The 25,250-nt window shown below is 47.1% G+C and overlaps 2 protein-coding genes and 1 long non-coding RNA gene across 5 annotated transcripts in view; 2 read left to right on the top strand and 1 right to left on the bottom strand.

Annotated features, from left to right (window-relative positions):
- Nucleotides 1–1,284: 1,284 nt before the first annotated feature.
- On the top strand, nucleotides 1,285–24,512 carry G6PD (glucose-6-phosphate dehydrogenase). The gene is made up of 13 exons (XM_083719194.1): nucleotides 1,285–1,376; nucleotides 1,903–2,048; nucleotides 13,670–13,707; nucleotides 13,793–13,901; nucleotides 14,137–14,354; nucleotides 17,355–17,513; nucleotides 17,844–17,969; nucleotides 18,469–18,562; nucleotides 19,397–19,583; nucleotides 19,740–19,975; nucleotides 20,556–20,632; nucleotides 21,099–21,191; nucleotides 23,926–24,512. Exons 1-13 carry the CDS (start codon nucleotides 1,316–1,318, stop codon nucleotides 24,014–24,016), a joined length of 1,635 nt encoding a protein of 544 aa, XP_083575320.1. The 5' UTR covers nucleotides 1,285–1,315; the 3' UTR covers nucleotides 24,017–24,512.
- LOC310835320 lies at nucleotides 15,037–16,890 on the top strand. The gene is made up of 2 exons (XR_014559548.1): nucleotides 15,037–16,447; nucleotides 16,485–16,890. It is a non-coding gene; the product is annotated as an uncharacterized lncRNA (long non-coding RNA).
- LOC310834825 (ceramide kinase-like) overlaps nucleotides 22,166–25,250 on the bottom strand; it is a 21,825-nt gene continuing 18,740 nt past the window's right edge. For all 3 annotated transcript variants that reach the window (XM_083719226.1, XM_083719228.1, XM_083719227.1), the window contains exon 13: nucleotides 22,166–25,081. In XM_083719226.1, coding sequence (XP_083575352.1) covers nucleotides 24,991–25,081 — 91 coding nt within the window. In that variant the 3' untranslated portion in view covers nucleotides 22,166–24,990. The remainder of the gene's footprint in view (nucleotides 25,082–25,250) is intronic.

Raw genomic sequence — 25,250 nt, 5'->3', positions numbered from 1 at the left:
TGTTCCAGTTTTTGAACAATTTTCAGAAGCTGAATGTCCAGCGCAGCTTCCGATTGGCTGCAGGACACTCCTGCAGCCAATCGGGAGCCACGCCTTGGTTTTCGAACAGTTACGGGAGTCAAACGGACTCCCAGAACGCTTTCTGTTCAAGAACCAAGGTACGACTGTACTGAGCAGGGGCTTCGTCTCAATGATTTCCAAGGTCCCTTCAGACCCTAAAATTCTATGTTTCTATCATCTTGTGGTTATTTTAACTTTTTATCCCTAGTGGTTCACTAGGGATAAAATTAATGAATTCAGTTGTATGACTTGGAGCTCAATATAGGGATACAGAGCCCATTGGCAGGCCTAGTAGGCCAGGCAGACTCGGGCTCCTTGCTCAGCTATGAAGCTTTCTGATTAATCGTGGGCCAGTTAGCATCTCTCAGATAGGTGACAACTCCCTGGGCCTCTGAACACAAAATTCCCCATGAATTTTGGTGCCAGGGCCATGCATGGCACCCACGGCCCCGGGCACCCACAGTCACAGGCCAAGTTGGCACTCCTGATCTCTCAACCTAATGTACCTCACGGGATTGTTGGAGGGGGAAAAGCCATGTATGCCACCTTGAGCTCTATAGTGAAAAGGTGGGATATAAAAGAAAACAATAAATGAACAAGCAGCTAGACTATGGGTGCCATGTGCATTTCAACTCATAGGTGCATATCAGCAGGAAGTATGTCAAAATACCAGCCTGTATCTGGAAGGAGGCCAGGGTGTTTTCAAAAGATAAGGCTGCAACCTTTTCCTTCTGGCCCAGCTCCTCTGCTTTGAGTTCTGGCAGGGCTTTTTCCCAGGGGAAACTTGCTAGAACTCACTTCTGGCCCTTCTCAGGTGGGTTCCATTGCTATTCTAAGAGAAAGAGGGAGGCGTTCGCGGTGAGTTCCAGCGCCTCTTTTTCTGCAAAAATAGCACTGATTAGTGGTACGACGGAAAGGTGCAACTCTTGCTGCAAGCGTGAAATAAAACCTGTAGAATTTCTGCCTGCTGCCAAACAACTTGTAGAGTTTGGGAATTTCTGGCTGCCAAGCAGCCGGTATAGAGATGCATGGGCGTAGCCGGGGAGGGGGGCGAGGGCAGCTGCTCCCCTAAATCAATAAAAATCAATACTGATCTGCTCCGCCCATGTCGAGCCCAGCCTTTCCGACGGGAGGATCAACGGGAGGTTGTCCCGTCTCGGCTTTCCCCCTCCTGGCCAGCGGCGGCGGATTCTCCCTTCCGGAGAAAGGGGCGGCGCTGGCGGGCCGGGAGGGGCGAGGGCGGGCCGGGCGGGCCATGGGCAGCCGCGCCAGCGTGAGCGAGGAGCGCCTCGGGGCTTCGCCGGCACTGCGAGCAGGTAGGAGCGGGCGAGGGGCGCCGGGGGCCGGGCGGGGGCCGGGCGGCAGCATCCCGGGCGGAGGCCGCGGGGCGCGGAGGAGCGAGCGAGGCGAGGCGAGGCAGGCAGCCCCCGACTCCCGAGGGCAGCCTCGGTCTGGCAGCCGCTTCGCCGCCTCCGCCCGTGTGAATGTGCTCGGCCTCTCATTCCCGGGTTCGAGGCGCTGCCAGGCCGTGTTTTCCTGGCAGCCCTGCGTGGGTCTTCTTCCCTTTGGCCCCGCGTCTTTTGCTCTGCCGCCCTCCTCGGGTCTTCGGCTCCTCGTCTTGGACCTGAGGAGCGGGAGAGAACCCAAGGTGATATTCAGGAAGTTAGTATGTTGTCCGTGTTTGCATTGGAAGACAAGAATGCTTGAAATGCCCCAGAGCCACCCCCGCCCAGCAGCCCACAGAGGTGGAGGAACTGCTCACCTGAGCAACACCTGCCGGAGGGGAGCGGGTCAGGAAGAAGGTGGGAGGAGCCGCCTTTGACAGACACCTTTTCTCCTCAGGAGACAAGGCTGCCACCATGAGCCATCATCAGCCACTGGAGAAGCTGTCTCGGACAGACATCTGTGGGATGCTTCGTGAAGAGCTGTGCAAAGGGAATGACTTCCAAAAGTCAGACACCCACATCTTCATCATCTTGGGGGCTTCGGTGAGTTTTTTTCCTTTGGACCACTGCGGACCTATAGGCATTGTTCTATTTTAGGATCTTTATATTTTGAGGTCTTGTCTTGTCATCTAGCAGTATATAAATTTTATGAAATAAATAAAACCAAAACTGGGACAAAAATTTCCAGCGTGGCCGGCCTGATCTCCAGGGAGGGAGAATCTAGATGGCTGTGCAATGGGCATGGGAAATGGCAAAGGTACACACAGGTATGGAACAGGTGAGTGGTGCTGGCCCTCCATTCCATTGGCCATATGCCCAGGGCATGGGGGTGGGTTTCCCAAATCTATCCTGTGACTGGTCTTCATAAGGGGAGGGGGAGCAATGTGACCACCTTGCGCTTCTTGGAGGAACATAATGATAAAGAAATAATGTATTGTTATAATTGTATTTGAGAGGCTTTTTTGTTTATAGCACTCTAAGCTATTCATTCATTCATTAAATTTGTATCTCACCTTCCTTCTAAAGGAGTCTGAGAATAGAACTTTGAGGTTAAAACAATAGAAATAAATCAGTAGACCAGTAAAACCAATAGAGATGGAGGGTACTCCAGCACTGAGAAAAAGTTGCCACAGAATGTAACTTAACTTTTATTCTAACTAGTGTTTAAAAGCAGGATGCAAGTGTTTACATCACAATACACACAGGCATCTGTTTCTTCATCCTCTCTTCTTCTTTTTTTCTTCCTCAAAACTTTCATGTTGGGGAGAAATTTTGTGTGACCTAAAAATGTCTTCTGTTCTGACATAATGTTGCACATTTTCTTGCTGGCACCACCCAATTACATCGGTAGTAGTAGTAGTAATAATAATAATAATAATAATAATAATAATAATAATAATAATAATTTTATTTATATCCTGCCCTCCCCAGCTGAAGCCGGGCTCAGAGCGGCTAACAACAGTAAAATGATACAACATTCTAAAATCATTTCATTAATTGAACCCACATATTATGGGGGCAGAATTTGACACAGATGGTTTTTTTCAGTGGGTGGGAATCCCATATCCCATGCCGTGTATTACTATGCCTCAGTAGAAGCTTTCTGTTGAAAAGGGAACTGGATTGTGTTAGGAGCATTCACGTTTCCTTAGTCCGTTGGATCAGCCTGGAACTCCAGAGGGTCATCTCTTGCATTTTTCATTACTCCACCACTGAGCCACCAGCTGTTTCCCATCACAGCAGTAGCTCTGCTGTGATCCCACTTTGCTCTGCTCCCCCATCCCCTTTTGACCCAGTCTAGCATCTTCCCTTCCAGAGCTGTGACTCATAGCCACACAAGGTTTGTGCCTGGTGACAGGATGCTGGTGTGGCCCAAATACCAAAAACAGGTGCTTCAGTCACGCTGCCCTGAAGCAGCCACTGGCTTCTCTTCCTGCCCCTTGTATAAGTGCCACCTTGCGCTGGGAAGCTGTTGTATAACTCTGCACAGCAATTACCGTGTGGTGTGTAATCAGCATCCCTTCAGGAGTATGTGAGCATGCTTGAAGGGGTAGGTGGCTAATCCTGGCATTGCATGGATTTAGCAATGTGTTGGTAATCCAGTGCTTGGAAAGATCAGCCTAAAGTGGTTTGGCTCCTCACCATTGGCTTGTTCACCATTCTGTCCCCTTGCTATAATTGCAAAACATTCCCTGCCTATGCAAGGGATTGTTTTGCTGGGGAGCAATTTCAGTGAGTATCAAACCTACTACACTCACAAAACTTAATCCCTGTAAATATACTTTGTTGTGTGACCACATTTGAAATACTGTGTATTGTTCTGGTTGCTTCAGCAAAAAAGGGATATAGTGGAGCTGGAAAAGGTTCAGAAAAGAGCAATCAAAATGATCAAAGGGCTGGAGCAACTCCTCTCTGAGGAAAGGTTACAACATTTGGGGCTTCTTAGTTTAGACAAAAGGGAAGTAAGTTCATAAAATTATGTGTAGCCTGGAGAAAGGGGAAACACTAGACTTGGGGACGTCCAGCGAAGCTGAGTGTTGAAAGATCCAGGACAGAAAAAAATTAAGTGCTTCTTTTCATAGTTTCGCTTTAACTTTGACTCCCATAAGAGGCAGCGATAGCCACCAGCTTAGATGGCTTGGAAAGAAGATTAGACCAATTAGGCTATTGATGGCAATGAGCTTCCGAATGCCGGCTTCTGGAAGACGCAGGAGGAGAGTTGCTCTTGTGCTCAGATCCTGCTTGCGGTTTCCCACAGGCATCTGGCTGCCCCGAGTGAAGAGGAGGCTGGACTGCACAGGCCATTGGCCTGATTCCGCAGATGGTTCTTACGTTGTTACTCCTGAGTCATATCCTACCTTGTATCTTTGTTTCCTTTCATGTTTAAGATGACACACACACAAGATACTGTAAACCACTTTGACTTTTTTCTTAAAAATATAAAATGGTTTTGAAATAAATAAATAAGAAAGAAAATGAGTGGGTGCAGCAAGATAATGGGGTGCTGTCATAAGGGTACTGTCAACAGTGTTTCAGGAATACCAACATAAGCTATACTTGTTAGTTGCTGTTAAAGGTCCATTTTGTTCTGGGAATAGTGGCAAGGGAGATGTGGACCCTTTCAATTTACAAAGAGAGGCACAGAGGTTTAAAGGAGCCCTCTGTCTACCCTGGAATGAAGCCCCAGTCTTCAGTTCCATTGGAATAAGCTGCATTTCCTCAGCAGTGCAGCAGCAGCAGCAGCAGGAAATGCACTCTGCCCATGTTTAAGGGCATTTAATTCACAAATGTGTTACATTATAACTGTTTAATGAAGAGGACTGTCCAAAGATGAGAGGGAGTGATGCTAAACGGGAATGTTTGGAGGATAAAAGATGCTTTCATAAGACCCACAGTGGTACCTCTGTGGTAATACAGCGGTACCTCTGGATGCGAACGGGATCCGTTCCGGAGCCCCGTTGGCATCCTGAGCAGAATGCAACCCACATCTGCATATGCGCGTGACGTCGTTTTGAGCGTCTGCACGTGCACAAGCGGCGAAACCCGGAAGTAACCCGTTCCATTACTTCTGGGTCGCTGCGGAACACACCCTGAAAACGCTCAACCTGAAGCTACTTTAACCCGAGGTATGACTGTATCTCTTTTATATTTCTTCCTCTGGTTAAAATAAAGGTGCCTGTGCTTTTTCTGGCCTCAGGCACATTCATGGCATTTTGGGGCCTTCTGCCATAAATACAAATCATGCCTGTACTTTGGTGAATTGCATGGTGCTGCCAAAATGATTTCCTCCTGCTTTTTTCTTGGATCTCTGTTCCTTGTGTCTCTTTCCTGTTTTCCATTCTGGAGTGGGTTGGCCTGAGACCACTTGGGCCGCCTTCTGCACGGTTGCAGTTCATCACACAGCAGAGAGAAGGAGCCGCGCAGGGAGCACAGCTTAGCAAAAGGAGAAGCTCCAGCTTTTGCTGAGTCACTGGGCAACAAGGTGTGGTGCTCTCCGTAGGTAAAAGAGGGAAGTGAGCCTTCTGGTATGTGGGGAGGTACCAGTCTTCCTTTCTTGCTTATTCTCAGTGAATGAAAACGCTACCAGTTTGGAGCCATAATATATAATTGAAAGGACAGACAGCGTTCTTGGGAAAAACAGAAACGGTTTCTACCAGGACACCTCTGTTGTTAGCCTTGTGGATCGTAGACACAACGTGGCCAGTCTAGCCTGTTCCTGTCAGGCATGTGGTTGAGCAGCAAGCCGGTGTTTGGTCTGAAAGCACATATTTGGCACACTCACTCCCCAAGAATGAACCATCTGGATGCACCTGAGTGTTAGTTAGGGTAGTTCCAGATGCCAGCTTTCCCCCAGTGGTGTTAAGGCTATTGCGGGCAACTAGCTAGCTGATTCAAAGGAATGATCGCCAACAAACAACAGGTGTTTTGGAAAAATGAGGCCTTGCCTTTTGGTCACTACTAATTTGTAAAGACTAGCAGGATTGGGAGATTAGAATTGCATCTAAACAGCAACTGCCGCTCAGAATCTTAGTCACAGAAAATGACAGTGTGATAAAGCACGTCATGTTTTTAAGGGCTCTTGTCCTGCTGCTGCCATTCATAGCAAGGATTTTGCCTTCGTTCCCAGTGAGGTAGTAAACATATAGCTGGTTGAGAGGAGTGCATATACTACAAAAACTGTACACACGTACTCACATACAGTCCCTACGTAGAGAAAATTAGTGCTTCCGGGAGAAGACAAGACTATAATATAGTTTTCTAAATGCAGGTTTGTGGAGCTCAGTTCTTCCTGGTGTTCTGCCATCTGAAGCGCTACTTGAGTCAAAGCGGGATGTGCTGCCCACCATGCTCCTCCTCCTGCTGCAGCATGCCTTATCTCGGTTATGCAGTGGTGATGACCATGGGTTCTGACGAGGGCTTGTGAGATTTCAGCCAGACCGCCTTGGCTGTGAGTCTGGGAAGACCTGCCCTCTGCCTTGCAGGCCTTTTCACATGTGGCCCAGACTGACTTCGCCACAAAAGCAGAAGCTTCTGAAGAGGCCAGAGACCATCTTGGCTGCCTCTCAGAGCAGACCCAGGACATCCAGCCTCAGCTTCCACAGCTGAGAAGATGGGCAGCGACAGCAGCAGATATGTTCTATGCTTATTATACTATTTTATTCTCTTGATAATTATGCTGTTTTAAATGTGCACTTCGTATTTGACTTCCTTTAGTAATGTTTTGTTTTGAAATCTTACAATAATATTTTAGTTTTCCGTTAATTGTGGTGCTTTTAAGGTGTTCCAGACTTTCTTCAGTGATGTTTTATTCTGGATTGTTTTATTTGATGCTTTAATGTAGGTTGCAAACAGTGATCTCATAGGATCTCACTGGAACTCTGCGCCAATGGCAGTAGCGGAGGCGGCAGGGGGCATGGGTGGGGGCACCCGCAGGGTTGCTGCTTCACCTTGCCTGGTGAAGTGGTGTACTTTAGACACAGGTATATATCACCTCAAGAAGAACTGTGAATGACTGAGATCTTTTAGGCCATTGTGCAAGGCAGTGGCCATGCAATTAAACGAGGGACATTACCGGGCAAATAGGAGGCTGCCCTGTACTGAATCACATCATTGGTTCCTTCTGACTCATCCTTGTCTATCTCTACACTAACTCGCAGCAACTCTGCCGGGTTGACGGTGGGGGCCTCTGCCAGCCTTGCCTGGAGATGCCTGGGCTTGAACTGGACCTGCCAATGCAGAGCAGAAGCCCTGAACTGCAGGGAAGAATAAAATGTACACGGAAGTATTGCTTGTTACTACCTTTCCTCCCTGGAGTTGCTGTGTTCTGGTAGCTTACACTTCCTGTGTCTATTCAAAAGCAAAACCTGTTGAATTAAATGGGGGTTGCTCTGTGGAAAGTCTGGTTAGGATTGCAGCCAAAGTGTATTGGTGTATATAAGGTGTATTGGTTGGAATACCAAGCCAGTTCTAAATGCCTGTGACAGAATCAGGCTTTGTGGCACAAAAGTGAGGGTTCCACACCATACACAACCTCTACAGTAAGTAGCTTGTCTAAATACTCACCAAGATTAGTGCTTATTCTTTCCCTCTCTAGACTTTAAAGCAGAGGTGACTCACCTGGAGCTTCCATCTCTGGGTCCCCAACTCCCACTAGTCTCTGTCAGCACCGCTGGAAGCCAAGGAAATGAGTATTGCAGTCCGGCAACACGGGGGGGGGGGGGGGTCAAATGGTAGCTGCCCTTTGCTTTTAAGGTTAAGGACAGGGAAAGCATGGTGAACAAAGTTTTATAAGTGCTTCAGGTGAGAAAGCTGAGGCCTGGAAACAGAATTAGATGAGAATTGCAGATTTGATGTCTGTAACTTGTAACCACTAAGCCTGTTAGCAGCTTTAACAAAATTTTAGTTGATCAAGTGTCTCTTTGTTTAGTCAATTAAATAATAATTAAATTTGCATATTACCTAAAGCATAACATAGCTGTCTGTTAAGAAATATCAATGTATGAGACAGGCGCCTACAATCTAATCATCCAAAACTAAGACTCATTGTTAGAGGGAGAAATCCTTCTGAGTTGATTTCTTGTATTATTTCTTTATTTAATTTTTATACTGCCCTTCATGAGGCAATCACAGGACTGTTTACAACATAAAGTACAGAACACACTACATAATAACTAAACAAAAAGCCAATAATCCCCCTCCCCCCAAAAGCATTTAAGAGGCCATAGATTAGCCACAGGTCTGGGAGAAGAGGAATGTTTTCGCCTTGTGCCTAAAGATATGTGACAAAGGGGCCAGATGGGCCTCCTTAGCGAGAGCACCCCACAAGTGGGGAGCCACCGCAGAAAAGGCCTGTTCTCACATTGCCACCCTCCAGACTTTTCATGGAGGAGCCACACAGAGAAGGGCCTCAATTGACGATTGCTGGGTCTGGGTCAGTTCATAGGGGGAGAGGCAGTTCTTGAGGTATTGTGGTCCTGAGCTGTTGAAGGGCTTTTAAAGGTCAAAACCAGCACTTTGAAATAGGCCCAGAAACTAATGGGCAGCCAGTGCATTTGGGCCAGGATTGGTGTGATATGCTTGAACTGCCTTGCCCCAGTGAGCAAACTGGAGACTTAATTCCGCACCAGCAGAAGTTTCCGAACTGTCTTCTGAGGCAGGCCCATGTATAACAAATTGCAGTAATCTAACCTAGAGTTTACCAGAGCATAGACAACGGAACCCAGGCTATCCCTGTCCAGAAAGGTATGCATCTGGGCCACCAGCCAAAGCTGATGGCAGAATATCAGGGTACAGTGGTACCTCGGGTTACATACGCTTCAGGTTACAAACGCTTCAGGTTACAGACTCCGCTAACCCAGAAATAGTACCTCGGGTTAAGAACTTTGCTTCAGGATGAGAACAGAAATTGTGCTCTGTCAGCATGGCAGCATCAGGAGGTCCCATTAGCTAAAGTGGTGCTTCAGGTTAAGAACAGTTTCAAGTTAAGAACGGACCTCCAGAACGAATTAAGTTCTTAACCCAAGGTACCACTGTATTCTCAACGCTGGTAAGAAATGAGAACCAGATAGCAAATAAATAATGAAATAAGCAAGTGTGCATTCAATTTTCAGAGCTGCACATTAGAATCGGCTCCACCTCTTAAGTAGAAATTAAGCTGATTAGAGCTTGCAGCCCTAGTAGCTAGCTCACAAGGGAGAGGCAGGAAGACTTGCAGGCTAAGCTCCTGGCACCAGCTCAGGAGGTTCTTAGCAAAGGCAATAAAAAGATCACCTGACCTGTGTAGGCAGCAAGTACACATAGAAAGAAAGTTGTGTGCCCACACTCCATCCAGTTGCAAACCTCATGTGTCCTGGATGTTTCACACCTTTTTGGCCCAGGTCACAGCAGGTAGTTGACTTAGTAGTGTTTGCATTAGATAAGGAGCTTCTAGCCCAGGGAAAGCGAGGGCTTCTGTAGGTCACTGGCACTTGTAGCAGCAGCACTGGGGCATTGTACTTTGTGGCCAAAACGAAAAGAAGCCATGTGAATCTGGAATGCCTTGTGGCTTAAGAAAGGTCTGGGGATAGATGTTTGGGGATCCAGGGCGGGGGAGGGGGGAGAGGAGTCTGTATTGTACTATTGATGGGGCAATCTGTTACTGCTAAGCACTGCTAACCTACTTCGGTGGTTTCCAACCAGTGCACCATGGCACCCAGGTGAGACTTGAATGGTGGTCAGGTGTGTTGTGGCAGCACCGGCCTCTGTCCCTCCCACCTCTGATGCCCTCTCATGTCCACAGTGTTACAAACTGAGGTATAAAAACTAGGAGCCAAAATACTCCTGGAACCTGGGTTACAGGCTCAAAAAAGAATGGCTAATTGCCATCTCTAATGCAGCAGCGCTTGCTTTCTTTTTTTCCAAAAAGCACAAACTAATATGCAATTAGTTTGGCTGCTGCGGGGAAGCATGGCACACGCTCTGCCGCTGCAGGGAGGCATGGCAAAGCCCTCTGCTGCTGCGGGGAACCCCAGCGCAACCTCCACCACTGTGGGGTTCCCTTTGCCATTACGGGTTCCCTCTTGCCTGCCCTAGTAATCATAAGCGCACAGCTCCTCTTTGCTCCCACCAGGCGGCTCTGGTGGGTGGGTGGGGAGGCGGCTCCCTCAGAGTTTCACATCCACCTCCTCTGCTTGTCACCCAACGCCCAAGCAGCCCAGACAGTCTTTCTGATGCAAGCTCTGCAGGGCTCAGGCCAGGAAAACTGAGAGAGGTTTCTCTACTTCTCACAGACTAGCTCAGGTACAAAGCAAGCAGCCAGAAATCTTGGCTTGCTCATGTTTGAGCAGGTGTGGAACGTGCCTGGTGAATGGTGAATTGTGAAGACAGCAGCCCTGGCTACAAGTTCTTCAGGCAAATGGTGCCTCTGGGGTTGGCCAGGGGGTGCTGGTTGCCAGGAGCTGAGGTGCCCTCGGACTATGTAAGCAAGCGGTCATCCAGTTCTTTATTCTAAACCTGGTGGTATGGCAGACGTCGCCCAGTGCTGCAGAGCTTTCTACAGCCAGATCTTTGTAAGCTGCTTTGCAATCTTTTCTGATGAAAAGCAGTATATAGAAATACTTGAAAATAAATGCATTAAAATGTTAAATCAGGACTGGGGGACACAAAGGATGCCTATCCCACCTCTGGGACTGGAAAACCTTTTGGGTTGGGCAGAGATGTGCCTTATTCTGTGCCACCTGGCAGTTTCATTGAGGAACCTTTCTTTTCTCACATACTTCTGCTCGTGCTTATTGAGCTGAAGACCAGAGAAGCCAGGAATGCTGGTGTGATGCCTGGAGGCAGGGCTGGGCGCCCAGACCTTTGCTGACATGCCCAACATGCCCAGGGAGCCGCCCCAGGGCTCCTCACAAAGGTTTTGTGTTTTGCAACAGGCAAACCTCTTCTCAGGGCAGGAGAAAGCCATAGTCCTCTTGCTGAAAGATTAGGGCGGGCTTGGACTCCTGTACAGTGAGAGATTAAAACGTTGTGCACACAATAGAGCAAAAAAAAGTTTGGGGGTGCGGCTGGCCCTGCCATGCAGCTTGTCAAAACAACATTTCAGCATTCCCCTCACCTCTGAATAAGGACACCTGGGTTTAGGAGGGGAGTTTCTGGGTCAGAAGGCACCTGGATTTATAAAAATCAATCTCTAGAGAACCCTTGAGAATCTCTTAGGAGGGCACATAATGGGCAACAGACCTATTTAATTGTTTTTATTGCTTATATATTTATTCCTAATGCTTATCAGGCTAATACAAATCTCTCAAAGTGTTTCACATAAAAAGAAAATCAATAAAGACATTAATAAAACATTAGCAGGTTTTTTTTAAAAAAAATGCTTGGCATTTATGTTAAAGGTAAAAGGACCCCTGACCATTAGGTCCAGTTGTGACCGACTCTGGGGTTGCGGCGCTCATCTCGCTTTATTGGCCGAGGGAGCTGGCGTACAACTTCCAGGTCATGTGGCCAGCAGGACTAAGCCACTTCTGGCGAACCAGAGCAGCGCACAGAAACGCTGTTTACCTTCCTGCTGGAGCGGTACCTATTTATCTACTTGCACTTTGAGGTGCTTTCGAACTGCTAGGTTGGCAGGAGCAGGGACCGAGCAATGGGAGCTCACCCCGTCGTTGGGATTCGAACTGCAAACCTTCTGATCGGCAAGTCCTAGGCTCTGTGGTTTAACCCACAGCGCCACCCTCGTCCCAGCATTTATGTTAGCTACCAGCAATATCAAACAGTACAGCAGCAGAAATTTGAACCATCTTGCAGGACAAAAGCCTACCTGAGTAGAAAGAGTGAAGTCAGGTAAGTTTTACTCAGAGTAGGCCCATTGAAAGTAATAAATTTGACTATGTTAGGGTCATTAATTTTAATAGATCAACTCTGAGTAAAACTTAGTTGTATACCACCCAGTTTTAAAAATTTGATCTTTAAAGGCCACCACCAAGAATGCCGTAAATCTTCACAGCCTCAACAGTGGCCCACCTCAGAGAACCTCCTGGGCAGATTGGAGGAGGAGCCAGGTATTTTCTCCTTGGGCCCCGTGCAGGCCAGAGGCTCTGACGCTCAACACCAGGTTTTATGCCTTTCTCTTTCCCGGAAACATTATGATCCTGGTAATCTGAGTTGCATTTTGGGTTGTTCCAGGGGATTTTGTTTGCTTTGGGGGGGGGGGTTGCTGGGATATGTCACAGAACTTTTCACTATTTTCTGACCTGGAAAGCAGAATTGTCTCCTCCTCCTCCTAACACCTTGGGATAAATATTCTGAAGGGTGGCATATAAAATCCCTGAAACAAGTAAATCATCTGTGCTATTTTAACAGTAGAAAGAAGAAAAAGAGGGAGGGGAGGAGGTGCAAGATTCATAGTGGATGAATGTGAGCAAGTGTTAGTCTCTGGTAGCAGAAAAAAAACCCAAATTTCTCTTGTGGCCCCTTAAAGACTGACAGATTTACTCTGGCGTAGCCTTTGATGGACTACAGTTCCCTTCATTGGACATGTCTGACCTGACTGGATGTACAGGGTGAGTCTTTTGAAAGAGGCTCCATGGAACATGTGTACTCTGTGTCCAGGGGGCCTCTTTTGAAGGACTCGCCCTGCATAAAGGTGTTAGTCTTTGAGGTGGCACGCAGGGTGTTCTGCTGCTTAGCAACCAGATAGCTGATCGGCTGCTGACTCAAACATGCTCCTCAAACATGAGGGGCTGGAGCAAAAGCCCACAGGCATGGGCACCCATTGGGCTAATGCTGCATGACTAGGCAGGTTTGCAGCCGGGCTTTCTGCCAATGGTAACAAAGCTTGCTGCCTGCCATGTGATGGAAGGACAAAGGCGACTGCCAGGGGTGTTTCATGCAGCGTGGCACTGCCAGGCACAGGGAGGAGCTCAGGCTGGAGGAAGGAGTGAGCAGTCGTGTCAGGGAGGGGTTTGGCAGTAGAAGGCCAAGCTGTAGCTTTTGGTGCCAACCTCCTACACTTAGAATCATAGAATCATAGAGTTGGAAGAGACCACAAGGGCCATCGAGTCCACCCCCTGCCAAGCCTGAATGTCCCCCAAATCTGGTTCTATAAAGTATGGTCAGGTCTTCAGAAAAGATACGAGGGCAGAGATGGGCTGCCTTTTGCCCTTCCCCTTACCAACCCCAGTGCCAATGCTTTGGGAGCAGGGAACTATGAGAGATTGCAGTGTGGTGGTGCAGTGCATCCTGCGCTAACTGCAGTGCAAGACTGGAGTTGTCTCCTTCCTGTGATTTAGGAAAGGCAGGAAGAACCTGCATCTTACGGCTGGTTAACTCTTCTTTCCTCAGTTATTGACTGATGACCACAGATATACCAGCAGAAATTAATTGGTGATTATTATCAGTGTGTTTACATGACCATATACTTCAGTCAGACCACTTGTCATGTGCATGGGGATTTGGAAGGAAGGCTGTTCCTCTCTCTCTCTGGAGCCCAGTCTCAGCCCAGCTCAAAAGAGCAGGCTGGCTCTTGGGAAGCAGGGATTTGAACAGGGACTTTTCTGTTCTGAGTCACTTGAGTTCCAGCCCCATACATGCCACCCCTCGGCCTTTGCCTCTGCACACATTCTTTATCTTATGCTTTCTCTGATAATGATGACTCCCCCCCCCCGTCTGTTTCATAATTGCAGGGTGATCTAGCCAAGAAGAAGATCTATCCAACCGTCTGGTAAGTTAACTGCCCCTGAGGCTTTGCCTTCCTTCTGCCATGTGGCTGCCCCTTTGAATTGGGACTGTTCTGATTTCCCATGCAGGTGGCTGTACCGCGATGGGCTGCTTCCTGATGACACTTACGTGGTGGGTTATGCCCGGTCCCAGCTCACTGTTGCCGACATCCGCAAACAGAGCCAGCCCCACCTCAAGGTGAGACTTTCCTCCTCACCTGCTGCCTCCTCAGCCCACAGGACTTCTTCACATGCTTAAGTTTGTTGCATTTGCCGCTAGGAGGGATTGCTAATAAGCTGATCTCTTCTGCCTGGCTGGCTGGTGGGAAACGGCTCCTGTCTTGGGCAATTTGAAACATTCTTAGGATGTAAAGATTGGGGGTGTACAGGCAGCCCTCCTCCTTGCAGCATAACAGATCTATATATCATTCCAGGCCACCCCTGAAGAAGAACAGAAATTAAACGACTTCTTTGCCCGCAACTCCTATGTCTCAGGAAAGTATGACGACCGGGCCTCTTTCCAAGGTCTGAATGCTCACCTGAATAGCCTTCACAATGGCCAGAAGGCAAACCGCCTCTTCTACCTGGCCCTTCCGCCAAGTGTCTATGCAGACGTCACTGGCAACATCCGGGAGAGCTGCATGAGCACTGTGTAAGACTTGGGGCCTGGCAGGGAATCAGGGTGGGGGCAGGGCTAGCAGGAGGGCACTGGGGCAAGTTTGCTCAGGCAGAGGAGGCCGTGTCTGGCTGGAGTTCTCCCTCCCTTGGTGGCCGTCTGGAGGAGCTGCAGGGGGCCCCTTCCAGTCATGTGGGGAAAGGCTTCTGCTGGCTCTCCTGATCCTGTTATATGGGGTGGCAGGTGGGCAGGTAGGGAGAGCGCGTGTTGGGGCATGTGCAGAGTACCCAATGACATGCCACCAGATTATGCAAATGGAAAACCCAGAATAGAGGTGTCAAAGAAAAACGTTGGACAATTTGAGTAGGGTCAGTTCTTTAACGGACAGGTATAATGCAGTTCCTCAGCTTAGCAGTTACATACAGTTGTAGCGTATAGTAATCCTACTATGCTGTTAATTCCCAACAGACGGCCTATGGCAAAAGTGAAAAAAGGTCTTTCCAGCCACACTTGCTCCCTGCAGCAGTCCAGCACGTTAGGTTCTAGCCAAAGGGTGGGAGCTACCTTTCTAGAAACACAAGGGTATTTTTACTTCATTTTCTGTTTGGTCACTCTCTGACTCACTCACACAAGTTTGCTCACTCACTCAGGAGCAGCTGCAGGTGCAGGACAAACACACCTAAATTAACCCTTTCTTGTCCATTTTCTTGTCCAAGAACAGATAGTGGTACCTCTGGTTACATACTTAATTCATTCCGGAGATCCGTTCTTAACCTGAAACTGTTCTTAACCTGAAGCACCACTTTAGCTAATGGGGCCTCCTGCTGCTGCTGCTGCACGATTTCTGTTCTCATCCTAAAGCAAAGTTCTTAACCCAAGGTACTGTTTCTGGGTTAGCGGAGTCTGTAACCTGAAGCGCATGTAACCCGAGGTACCACTGTAATTAAAAGAGCAAGGAGTGAGCACAGCAGTGATCTTTCTCCATGGCACAGATGGTGGCAGTGGGATGAAGAGAGTGCTTCAGGAATCTGCTACCTCTGCCACTGGTTTACTAGCACAGGTAGTCCCCAGGAAACAGCTACTGGCTGTGGCTTGTTCCCCCTTGAGCACACAGTCAGTGGCAAGCTCCAGGTTTGCCATCACGTGATGCATGTAAAAATAGCCCTAAATGTCAGTCCAGCTTCGATGAAGACGAGGCAGGAGTTGCTGTCATGGAAGGTGTGAGCCGTTCCTGGCCTCGGCAGGAGATAGCAGGCAAGCCTGCCACCCCCAGCCCTTCATTCAGTGCAGTGCAGAGCGCCCTGGTCGCCGGCCTCTGATTCATTGGCATCGCTGCCCAAAGGATGCCATTGGCTTCTCTGACTCTCTCTTCTTTTTCTTCGCTTACTCTCTTGAGCAAGAGCCAGAACTTCCAGGCTGCCCTTTGTTTTGAACCAGGTCATTCTTCTTCTTTTTTAAAAAACAAATAAAAATAGTTTTATTTACTTCCATTATATAACAATTACAGGAGAAGAGAAATGGCTACAAAGCAAAATCCCAACTCACTCCTCTCCCCTCCAGGATGGATCAGTTTGTCAAAGTCCAGTCTGTGATTTCAGTAGTTGCCATGCTTCAGGGTTATCAGTAAAGTATTTTATAAAAGGATGTCATATTTCAACAAAACATCTATCTCATTTCTTTATTATTCCATGCATGTAATATCTTTGTTAAGTTTTTTAATACAGCAATAATCAATCATAAAACTTGACTTATAGCTAATTAGAAGATTAGCCCTATATTCGTTCTCACTGCCTTCTACACTGTATCTATAACAAGAGTTCTAAATGTAATTTATTGCTTTAAAATCCCCTATTGATATTCACAGTCTTCTTTTGAGGAGTAAGATGACTTTGAAGCGATTCTAGAAGCTTGCTTCTCTTCCTTTGTAGGTAGATTTATAGCTCTGGCTTTCACTTCAAAGTAGTAGCTTATCAGCAGTTTTCATTTGCTCTTATGCTTTTAATTATTGGAGTAATTACCGGTAATTACTCATGGATGGCTTCAAGTTGCTAAAATGGGGAGGAAGGAGGTCAGAGCAATCACGTTAATTTGTCATCTTCCCTGGAGCTGAAGCTGGAACCCCTAAACCAGTTCATTCTTGAGCAGGTGGTTCATTCTCTTATGGAGGGCAGCTCAGAGCTGATTTATACCTGATCTGTGTGAATGCAGATCCCTCACATGCATTCAGCAGCTTGTGTAACATGGAAGAAGTGCACTCTGGAAAGAAACAGAGGGGCATGTCTTGGAGCTGCCGAAATCCCAGCTTATGGTACTGGCCAGTATACTTCCCAGAAGTAGGCTTCTGTGCACTGCTCTCACAAGGGAGCCACTCCTGGGAGCTGATATTCATGTGCCTCAAAACCAATTTGTAAAACATCTCAAAGTGGCAGTTTGAGAATTGGTGGTGGAAGGCCTGCTGTGGAGAACTGCTAAAGGCAGGACTGTTGAACACATCACTGAAGTGGGCTGTGATATCTGGAGATTCTGTGCTTTTAACGTTTATTTTTAAATAAATTGGAGGAGTACTGTAAAATGTGCATACATTCCTTACCCATTGGTTATACAAGTTATGCTGGTTGAATCTATATTTTGCTGTATTGAAAACTAATGAAAACATTTGGCAGGAGGAAATAATCTGGTGGGGGGAAATGGATTGAAAATGTATGGCTGAAAATGCATCAGCTGTGACTGGTGACCTTGGAAACTGGAGAAGAGCTGAGCAAGACTTGTGGTTATCCTGGTGTAGGATTTCAGAGCTCTGCAAAACACCTTGAACCTCATGAAGGCCGGTAAAAATGGAATAAATATTGCAAAGAAACATAATTCACACCTATGAAAATCTGCTTGATTCACGTATCTTTTCAGGAGGGGGTGTATGTGCATGTGCAGTATGAGGAGAGGGCTCTAGGACTCACTGAGATTCACACCCCCACACCAGCTTGTAACCCCCCACATTTAAAACTGGCCTTTGCCATCTTCTGCTTCCCAATTCTCCAGGGGCTGGAACCGTGTCATTGTGGAGAAGCCTTTTGGCAAGGACTTGGAAAGCTCTGACAAGTTGTCGAATCACATCTCCACACTTTTCAGTGAAGACCAGATCTACCGCATTGACCACTACCTGGGCAAGGAGATGGTGCAAAACCTGATGGTGCTCAGGTAAAACAAGGAGTTTGGGGGACAGCATTCAAAGGCTGTGGTAGTGGGTATACATGGGACCTCGGCAGCAACTGCCTGGGCTCAAGCAAGCACTTTTTGTTCAGTCCTCTGACAAATGCCTTCAGGCTTGTCTTCAGGCACATGCCTTCATGTGCTTCAAAAGTCTCTTCAAATTTGTGCCAATAAAGCACCTTCTCAAGTGGATTAGGGGCAGGGTGGTCTCCATTGGAGTAGTGTTTGGTGGAGCCCTTCTGTTCTGCTGCTCAGCTGGGGCATCTCTGCCCTGCAGCCTCAGCCTGAGTCTCAGGTCATTTCCCCCTTCATTTGCAGATTTGGAAACCGGATCTTCAGCCCCATCTGGAACCGTGACAACATTGCCTGTGTCATTCTGACCTTCAAAGAGCCATTTGGCACTGAGGGACGGGGTGGCTACTTTGATGAGTTTGGTATTATCCGGTGAGAGAGTGGGGGGACAGGGCGAGGGAATCATTTACTTGGTGTGTTTGAGGTGTGCAAACCTCTACAGTGGTCAGCAGATGTGGCATTAAAATTCCACAGAGTTGTAATTCACTCAGATGACAGATGAAGCAGAAACCCCATATCTGCCCAGATAAAACATAGTTTGGCTTTGAAATTCTCCACCTAACCCAGCTTTCTATGATTTTTGTGCTCCTGTCAAATTTATTGTGCACAGGCTGCCTTGCTTCAGGGGACAGCCACATGGGTTTTTCTGCTGATCCTCATGCCTGTCAGGGTCCCAGTTCCAGTCACCCCATTTGCTTTCAAGACGCTGCTTCTGTGCAGATATACAAGGAAACCTCGCAGTTAGGCTGCATCAGGCCACCAGAAACAGAAGCAGGAAGCCAATAGGGATGGTGATGATTGAGAGGGGCATGACTGGGGATTTCAGTACTGTTCCTGTAGCTAATACTGATTCCTTCTGCCACCTCTGCAGGGATGTAATGCAGAATCATTTGCTCCAGATGCTTTGCCTGGTTGCCATGGAGAAACCAACCTCTACCAACTCCAATGATGTGCGTGATGAGAAGGTAGGAGCATGTCTAGGACTGAGTATCGGATGGGAACTAGAATTTGGACCCAGCACTTCTGATCTGGATGTCCTTGAGCAAGTTATTATTTCTGTGTCTGTCTTCCTTCAACTGGAAATGAATTGCCTGCTTGCCTTGGGAAGGTCCACTCTCTTCAGAATTAACATTAGGCAGGCCTATTGGTTGTGCTGTTTTTGACACCTACTATAAACTTGTCTGCTTAGGCAAGCCTACTCAGACACATCTACTGTATTGATTTTTAAACTGTTTATCGCTGCTTTGGGTCATTGATGATGAGGATGAAGTGGTATATAAATCCTCTTAGATCACAAGAAGAAAATAAAAATAGAAAAGGTGTTGCTCACAAGTCCTGAGTGGAGACACTGGTGCCCCATAGTGGCTGAGCACCCTTGGCTCTCAGAACTAGGCTAGTTATTTTGCGGCACAGGATTTCTATCCTTTCCTAGTACTCATAAGAGCATTTTCAGCCAAGATTAATTTTCTGTGTGGTTGTCACTTCTAGGTGGGAAATGGTGCTCAGGCAGGGGACTCAGTCATGAATGGTTGGTGCACGTATGTCTTGCCATGTGTACATGCCACAGGAACCCAGTGCCCACCGGAGAAATGTCTGTGGCACATTAACAGCTGCCATTTCCACGTAGGAGATTAATTCTGAAACTTGTTACCTTGAAATTGCCAAGAAATAAGTGGTTTATGTTAATACTGAGTTCTTAGCTTTTAAGTCCCCCCAGTCACTCACACCCCCCGCACCCTTTTCAGATCACTCTTGGTAGTTTGTGAGGATCTCAGACGGTGTTCATGTCTTTCTGCCAGGTGAAGGTTTTAAAGTGTATCTCAGAGGTGAAGCCTGAGAATGTGGTGCTTGGTCAGTATGTGGGAGATCCCTCTGGCAAAGGGGAGGCTCAGAAGGGCTACCTGGATGACCCCACAGTCCCAGCTGGCTCCACCACCCCTACCTTTGCTGCCGCTGTGCTCTACGTGGACAACGAACGGTGGGATGGTAGGTACAGTAGGAGGGAGGGAAAGAGGGAGGGGTAAAAGACCAACGCCTGGACATCCTTGATTTGGGGTGCCAGGCCTACTGGTGGGGGAGATAACAGGGATCAGAGTCCCAACTTGTCTCTGTCTCTTTCCCTCTTGAACCTGTTTCTCCCAGGAGTACCATTTATCTTGCGCTGTGGCAAGGCACTGAATGAGCGCAAGGCTGAGGTGCGACTACAATTCCGGGAGGTGCCGGGCGACATCTTCCAGCGCCAGTGCAAGCGCAATGAACTGGTGATTCGTGTTCAGCCCAATGAGGCCGTCTATACCAAGATGATGACCAAGAAGCCGGGCATGTTCTTCAACCCAGAAGAATCTGAGCTGGACCTCACCTATGGCAACCGCTACAAGGTACCATTACCAAGAGTTTCTCTCTTTATAGGCTAAGGAAACTCCCAAATTCTGTGCTTGACTAATAACAATTTTGTAAAAGAGGCTTCCTTTCCACAGTTGTTAAAAAGGTGCATGGCAGACCTATTGGAGACCTTGCGGAATTTTTGTTTCTTTATTTTGAGCAGAAGCATGACCGTGTGTGGATTGGTAGCAGGAGGAGATGAGCAGTAGTGGCGGGGGAGGGGTAGAAGTGTTCAGCTTGTCAGGGACCACAAGGGTCTGGAGGCTTGAGGGGTGCGGCTGTCACCCACCATCTCTGCCTTCTGGAAAGTGAGACTGTTGCTGGCACATTTTCAGACATGCAAGTGTATTGATTTGTGTGGCAGCCACTATGTTGAAGACAGACATATGGGATCAGCGCTTTAGATTCCCAGGTTTCTTAGCATTGCAGTGTTCTGCTCAGGAAGTGTCCTGCCTGCTTCTCAAATTCTTTCCTTCCAGTGACAGTTACAAGGAATAGAAGGCACCCTCTCAAAAAATGGAGGTACATCGTGGTACACAGCACATTCAACCTCTTGCTCCTCTCTCCTTTCTACAGGATGTGAAGCTCCCAGATGCTTATGAGCGCCTCATCTTGGATGTTTTCTGTGGGAGTCAGATGCATTTTGTGCGCAGGTACATGCTGGCACCCAGGGGTACCAACTTGAATAAAATATTGGGGGGATCCACGTGAGCCCTGCTTTGTCTGCTGGCAGGCACGGTTTGCATTCGATCCACAGGTGCAAATGGGCATTTCCCCTGTGTTGTCCATTTGCAAGCAGGCAAAGTGGAACTTGCTGTCTGCAGGCACGACTTGCTAAGGAATCAGCAGGAGTCCACTTTGAGCTCTGTTTGGAGCTACTCCTTTATCTGCCTCACAGCTGACATTACATATGTGGGACAAGTGAAAATGGTTTGAGTAAGAGGACCTCATGTGCCAAATGAGGACCCCTGCCAAATCTAATGAGGCCCCTGGACCGGGTTTCCCACCTCTGGCACAAGACATGATGACTGAAAAATACTTGAACTATTACTGCAGTTTAAGGTAGATAACTTCTACAGAGTTCAGTAACCCAATGCAGCACTTTCCTCCTCCCCACAGTGATGAGCTGCGTGAGGCCTGGCGAATTTTCACTCCGCTGCTCCATAAGACTGAGGCAGAGAAAACCAAACCAATTCCCTATTGCTACGGCAGGTGAGTTTGGGAGAGATAGTGGGGTGAGCTTAAATACGTATGGCAGTCATTTCTTTTAAAAGCAGGCTCTATGGTTGGCCCATCACTCTGAGGTTTCAAGGGGAGATCTTGGTGATGGCTGTCAACATGTGCACAAGGGCAGTGTTAGAAACTCAGACATGAAGGCTAGGAGCTAAATGGCACCTTAAACCTTGGTTATGGGCGCAACAACGGAATGTCTAGGCACATTTTTTTATTTATAACAAGAATGCAAAGCTGCAAATGAATGAACTGCAGCTAAAATATTGTGTTCATGTTTTACATGGTCTGGTCCTTCCCCTGCCCACCCCCCTCACAGGGTGTCCTCTCCAGTCCTTAAGAGAGTAGCTGGAAGTGGGGAGGCAGAAAAATGTCCTCCTTTCCTTCCACTCTGCAGTTTTAATCTGAAATCTCAGGCACAGTACTGCGCCCAGAGCTCAGAAACTGCTCACGCTAACGAAATTCCCTGTTGCAAAATGTGCCTAGAACAATGGGTGTTTCGAACACTGCATATGGGCCCCCAAACCCCTTTCCTGCCCCCTCCTCCTTAATGGGCTTGGCCATGGCCCTCAGGCTTTCTCTCTTTTTTTGGTAAAAAAAATTGTTTTAAAAACACTTTGTCTTATATGTATATAAAACAGACAGAACAATTGTAACAACATGTGAAAATTAAAACATGGAGAACAAAACTGTATAATAGATATGTAGAATGAGGACAGTTGCACATTTTGGGTTAAGATAACAGAGTCTAAGTGAAAACTATTAGTGTTATCAATCTAGTTCCAGATTTGCCAGGTTTGTGACGAGGGTCATCTTGAATACCATGTTTTTACTGTATAGAAGGCAAAATCATATTAAAAGTGTCTGGAGGTTCTATTCCCTGCTGAAATCTCAAGTGATGCATAATTTCCTCCATCATGGCCACATTCCAGAATGAGTGATAACAGAATCCAGTGTAAGGTTTTGGACTGTTTTCCGTTGAGTTGCAATTATTATTCGAGCCGCCAACAACATATAAGACCAATTCTTTTGACAATATATCTACATCAGTATCATCAAAAATATTCAGTAATGTTACTTTTGGACAACAATAGTTTAGTTAGTAATATTAATCATTTCTCTCAAAATTAAATTCCAAAAACCTTGCATCAATTTACATTTCCAACATAAATGTACCAAGTTCATTGCAACTCCTCCAACAATCAGGTAACACAAAACAAAACATTTTTGACATTTGCAAGGAGTGTGATACCCCTCACAATATGGGTCACAACACCCATATTTTATTCCAATCCTTGGAAAGAATTTGTGTGCCAATATATAGTTCCCCTATCTTTTTAAGGGGTTCCGTAGGTCTTTAAGTTACATTAAGCATTATAAGGTACTATTTAGAAACTAATCCTTTTCCCCCTCTACCCATTATGCTGAATAAATTTTTCAAATTGTGTTAAGGGTCTCAGAGCTTGTGTTTTTATATGCTCTTTTATTATATATGAACTTGATTAAAATTAATCCAGTTTGTGTTAAGATTTGACCAAATTAATTTTATTTGGTTAATAGAAACAGTGGGCCTGCAACTTACATTCACTTTACTTACACTACCACAACTTTACACGGGAGGAGGAATAAATAAATAAAGAGTGGGGAACCCCCACCATTCCCTACTGTCCATTTATTTATTCTCCCCTCGCTTTTGCACCCCCAGCAGGCTTTCCTTGCTTACTGGGCTTTGGGTAGTGGGGTGCGGTGGGGGCTCTGGGAATGGCCTTATGGTACTGTCCACCCTACAAATTGAGCAGAACTGAGCGGAAAATATATTCTCCAATGTGATTATTGTAGTGTATCGTGAACTTTCTTGGATCGCCAGTGATACCCAGATGGTGGGAACTGCACAGTGGCCTGGGAGGAGAGCTGGTCCAATGGTAGAGACAATGGCAGAATTCCAGGCATCTTGGCTCAGTTAATTAGTACATTGGGAAAGGGAGCTTCCATCTGCACTTCTACACTTACCTGTGTTTTGAGTGCATGTTTATAGTTGATGTGGGGTGCTAATCTAAGTTAGTATGATACCCAGAAATCAGCAAAGAGGGGTAGTATTTAGTACTTATATACAATACATAAATGTCTGAAAATGGCGGGGGGGGACCACAGGATTCTGATCAGCTTTTGATCATAATCAATGCTGCTGCTATGCTGTTTCAGGGACGGAGACAATTGCATTTGGCCTATAGATGTAAAAAGCCTTGAGTAGGAAACAACTGCATCCAGCATTACTTTTTTTTAAACCAACTGCATTGAAAATTGTAAAAACAACTACCAAACACAAAGTGTCTTCCAAGACAATACATGTATACAGTCGTACCTCCGCTTACGTATCCCTTGGGTTACGTAAACTTCGGGATACGTAAGTGGCAAACCCAGAAGTATATTTCTGGGGTTTTTCCCCACGTGCTTGCACAGAAGCAGTCTCTCCAGTTGCAAAAACCTCGGGATCCGGCCAGACCTCTGGAATAGATCCCATCCGTAACCGGAGGTACCACTGTATATGTTAAGTCTTCTATGCATTCATCCATACAGCATCAAAACCAACTTAGAAAAAATTTTACATTACAAATTCAGCTCATATCCACAGAGTATACTTCACTCTAAAGCATTAAGATGGTTTCACTATTGGCTGCAACCAGAATTACTAACGGGGAGCCTTTTTCCCTTCTAGCCGTGGCCCCGCAGAGGCAGATGAGCTGATGAAGAAGGTGGGGTTCCAGTATGAAGGCACCTACCGCTGGGTCAATCCTCACAAGCTGTGACCTCCAACTGGGTAGCTTGTATGAAGGGGTGACAGCTGCTCTTCGCTGCAGAAGCCAAGCTGACCAGGCTGGGCAAAGGGATATCTGCCCCAACTGCTGCTGCCTACACCTGAAAAATGGTGGTTTTTGTCCTAGGACCACCTGCTCGCCCTGGACACCAGTGCACTCCTCCAGCATCCACTGCGCTTAGGTGTGGGCCTAGTCATCTTCTCTACTGTGGGCTCTGCCTCTTTAGTTTTGCTCCTTCTTAGACTGCTGGCTGCAGCTGGGCCAGGTGTCCCATTTCAACTTCTGCTCCTTTCTATGGGGGAAGTCTGTGGTGGTGCAGGAGGCAGCAGGGGGTCTTCTTAAACCCTTGCCCTCTGCTCCAACTACACAAGCTGCTCTTTCAATTGCACTAGCTCTGCTTTTGCTGCATTACTTGTTACATTCCTGTTCAAACTGCTTCTGAGTTTTATATATGATTCTGGTATGTAAATGGAAGTTGTTACAAGGAGACCGTTGTCCTTGCATTTATTTCAAGTGGCTTTAGTCTTGAGGGGGGGCTCAAAAACTACTTCTGTCTATGAACAAATGGGCAGGGAGGGGTGGTTTGGGGGAAGTAGCCTTGCAGACTAAATTTGGCCCACAGGTTCTGCACTGCTGAGCTGGATATTAATTTATTCTGCCAACTGATTTCCAGTGTGATGAGGACCAGGAAGACACTGGGATTTGGTATCTGCATAGCAGGCAGAGCACCATGGGCTGTTCCTCTCTAGGGTCAGCACCCTAAAATGGCAGGTGTGAGGTGGCACTTCTGCAAATCTGAACGTGGAGCAGCAGCGTCTGGTTACAGTTTTCTCTGGAGCTGCACTGTTACTCACAGGTCCTGAGATACCAGTCTGGAATTTATTCCCCAACAATGCTCAGGCAGTGGCTCCTCAGTGTTCATGGCCTTGTAGATTCTTAGCAGCAGTCACAGGCTGTGCTGTCATTTAGCTTTGACCTTCTCTGGGATCAGCAGGAAGCCTACAGGGTGCCTGTTCGATGCCACGGGCAAAGAGATGGATGAGCCTCCCATGGACTCTGTGGAGAGAAAGGCAGAGAGAGTCATTAGCAGCACTACCTGATAGAAGGAAGACTGCTGTATAACAGCTGTCCAGTTCCCTAAGCATCTTTGGCAACTTCCATGCCTGTGCTTGACTAGGCTACACTTTGTGGAAGGGCCACAGTAAGCTTTTTACTGATTCTTAAC

The sequence above is a fragment of the Podarcis gaigeae genome (genome assembly GCF_964106915.1).
Source record: "Podarcis gaigeae genome assembly, chromosome: 17".
NCBI lineage: Eukaryota > Metazoa > Chordata > Lepidosauria > Squamata > Lacertidae > Podarcis > Podarcis gaigeae.
The sequence above is the reverse complement of the archived record's forward strand: the minus strand, read 5'-3'. Positions and strand labels throughout refer to the sequence as shown.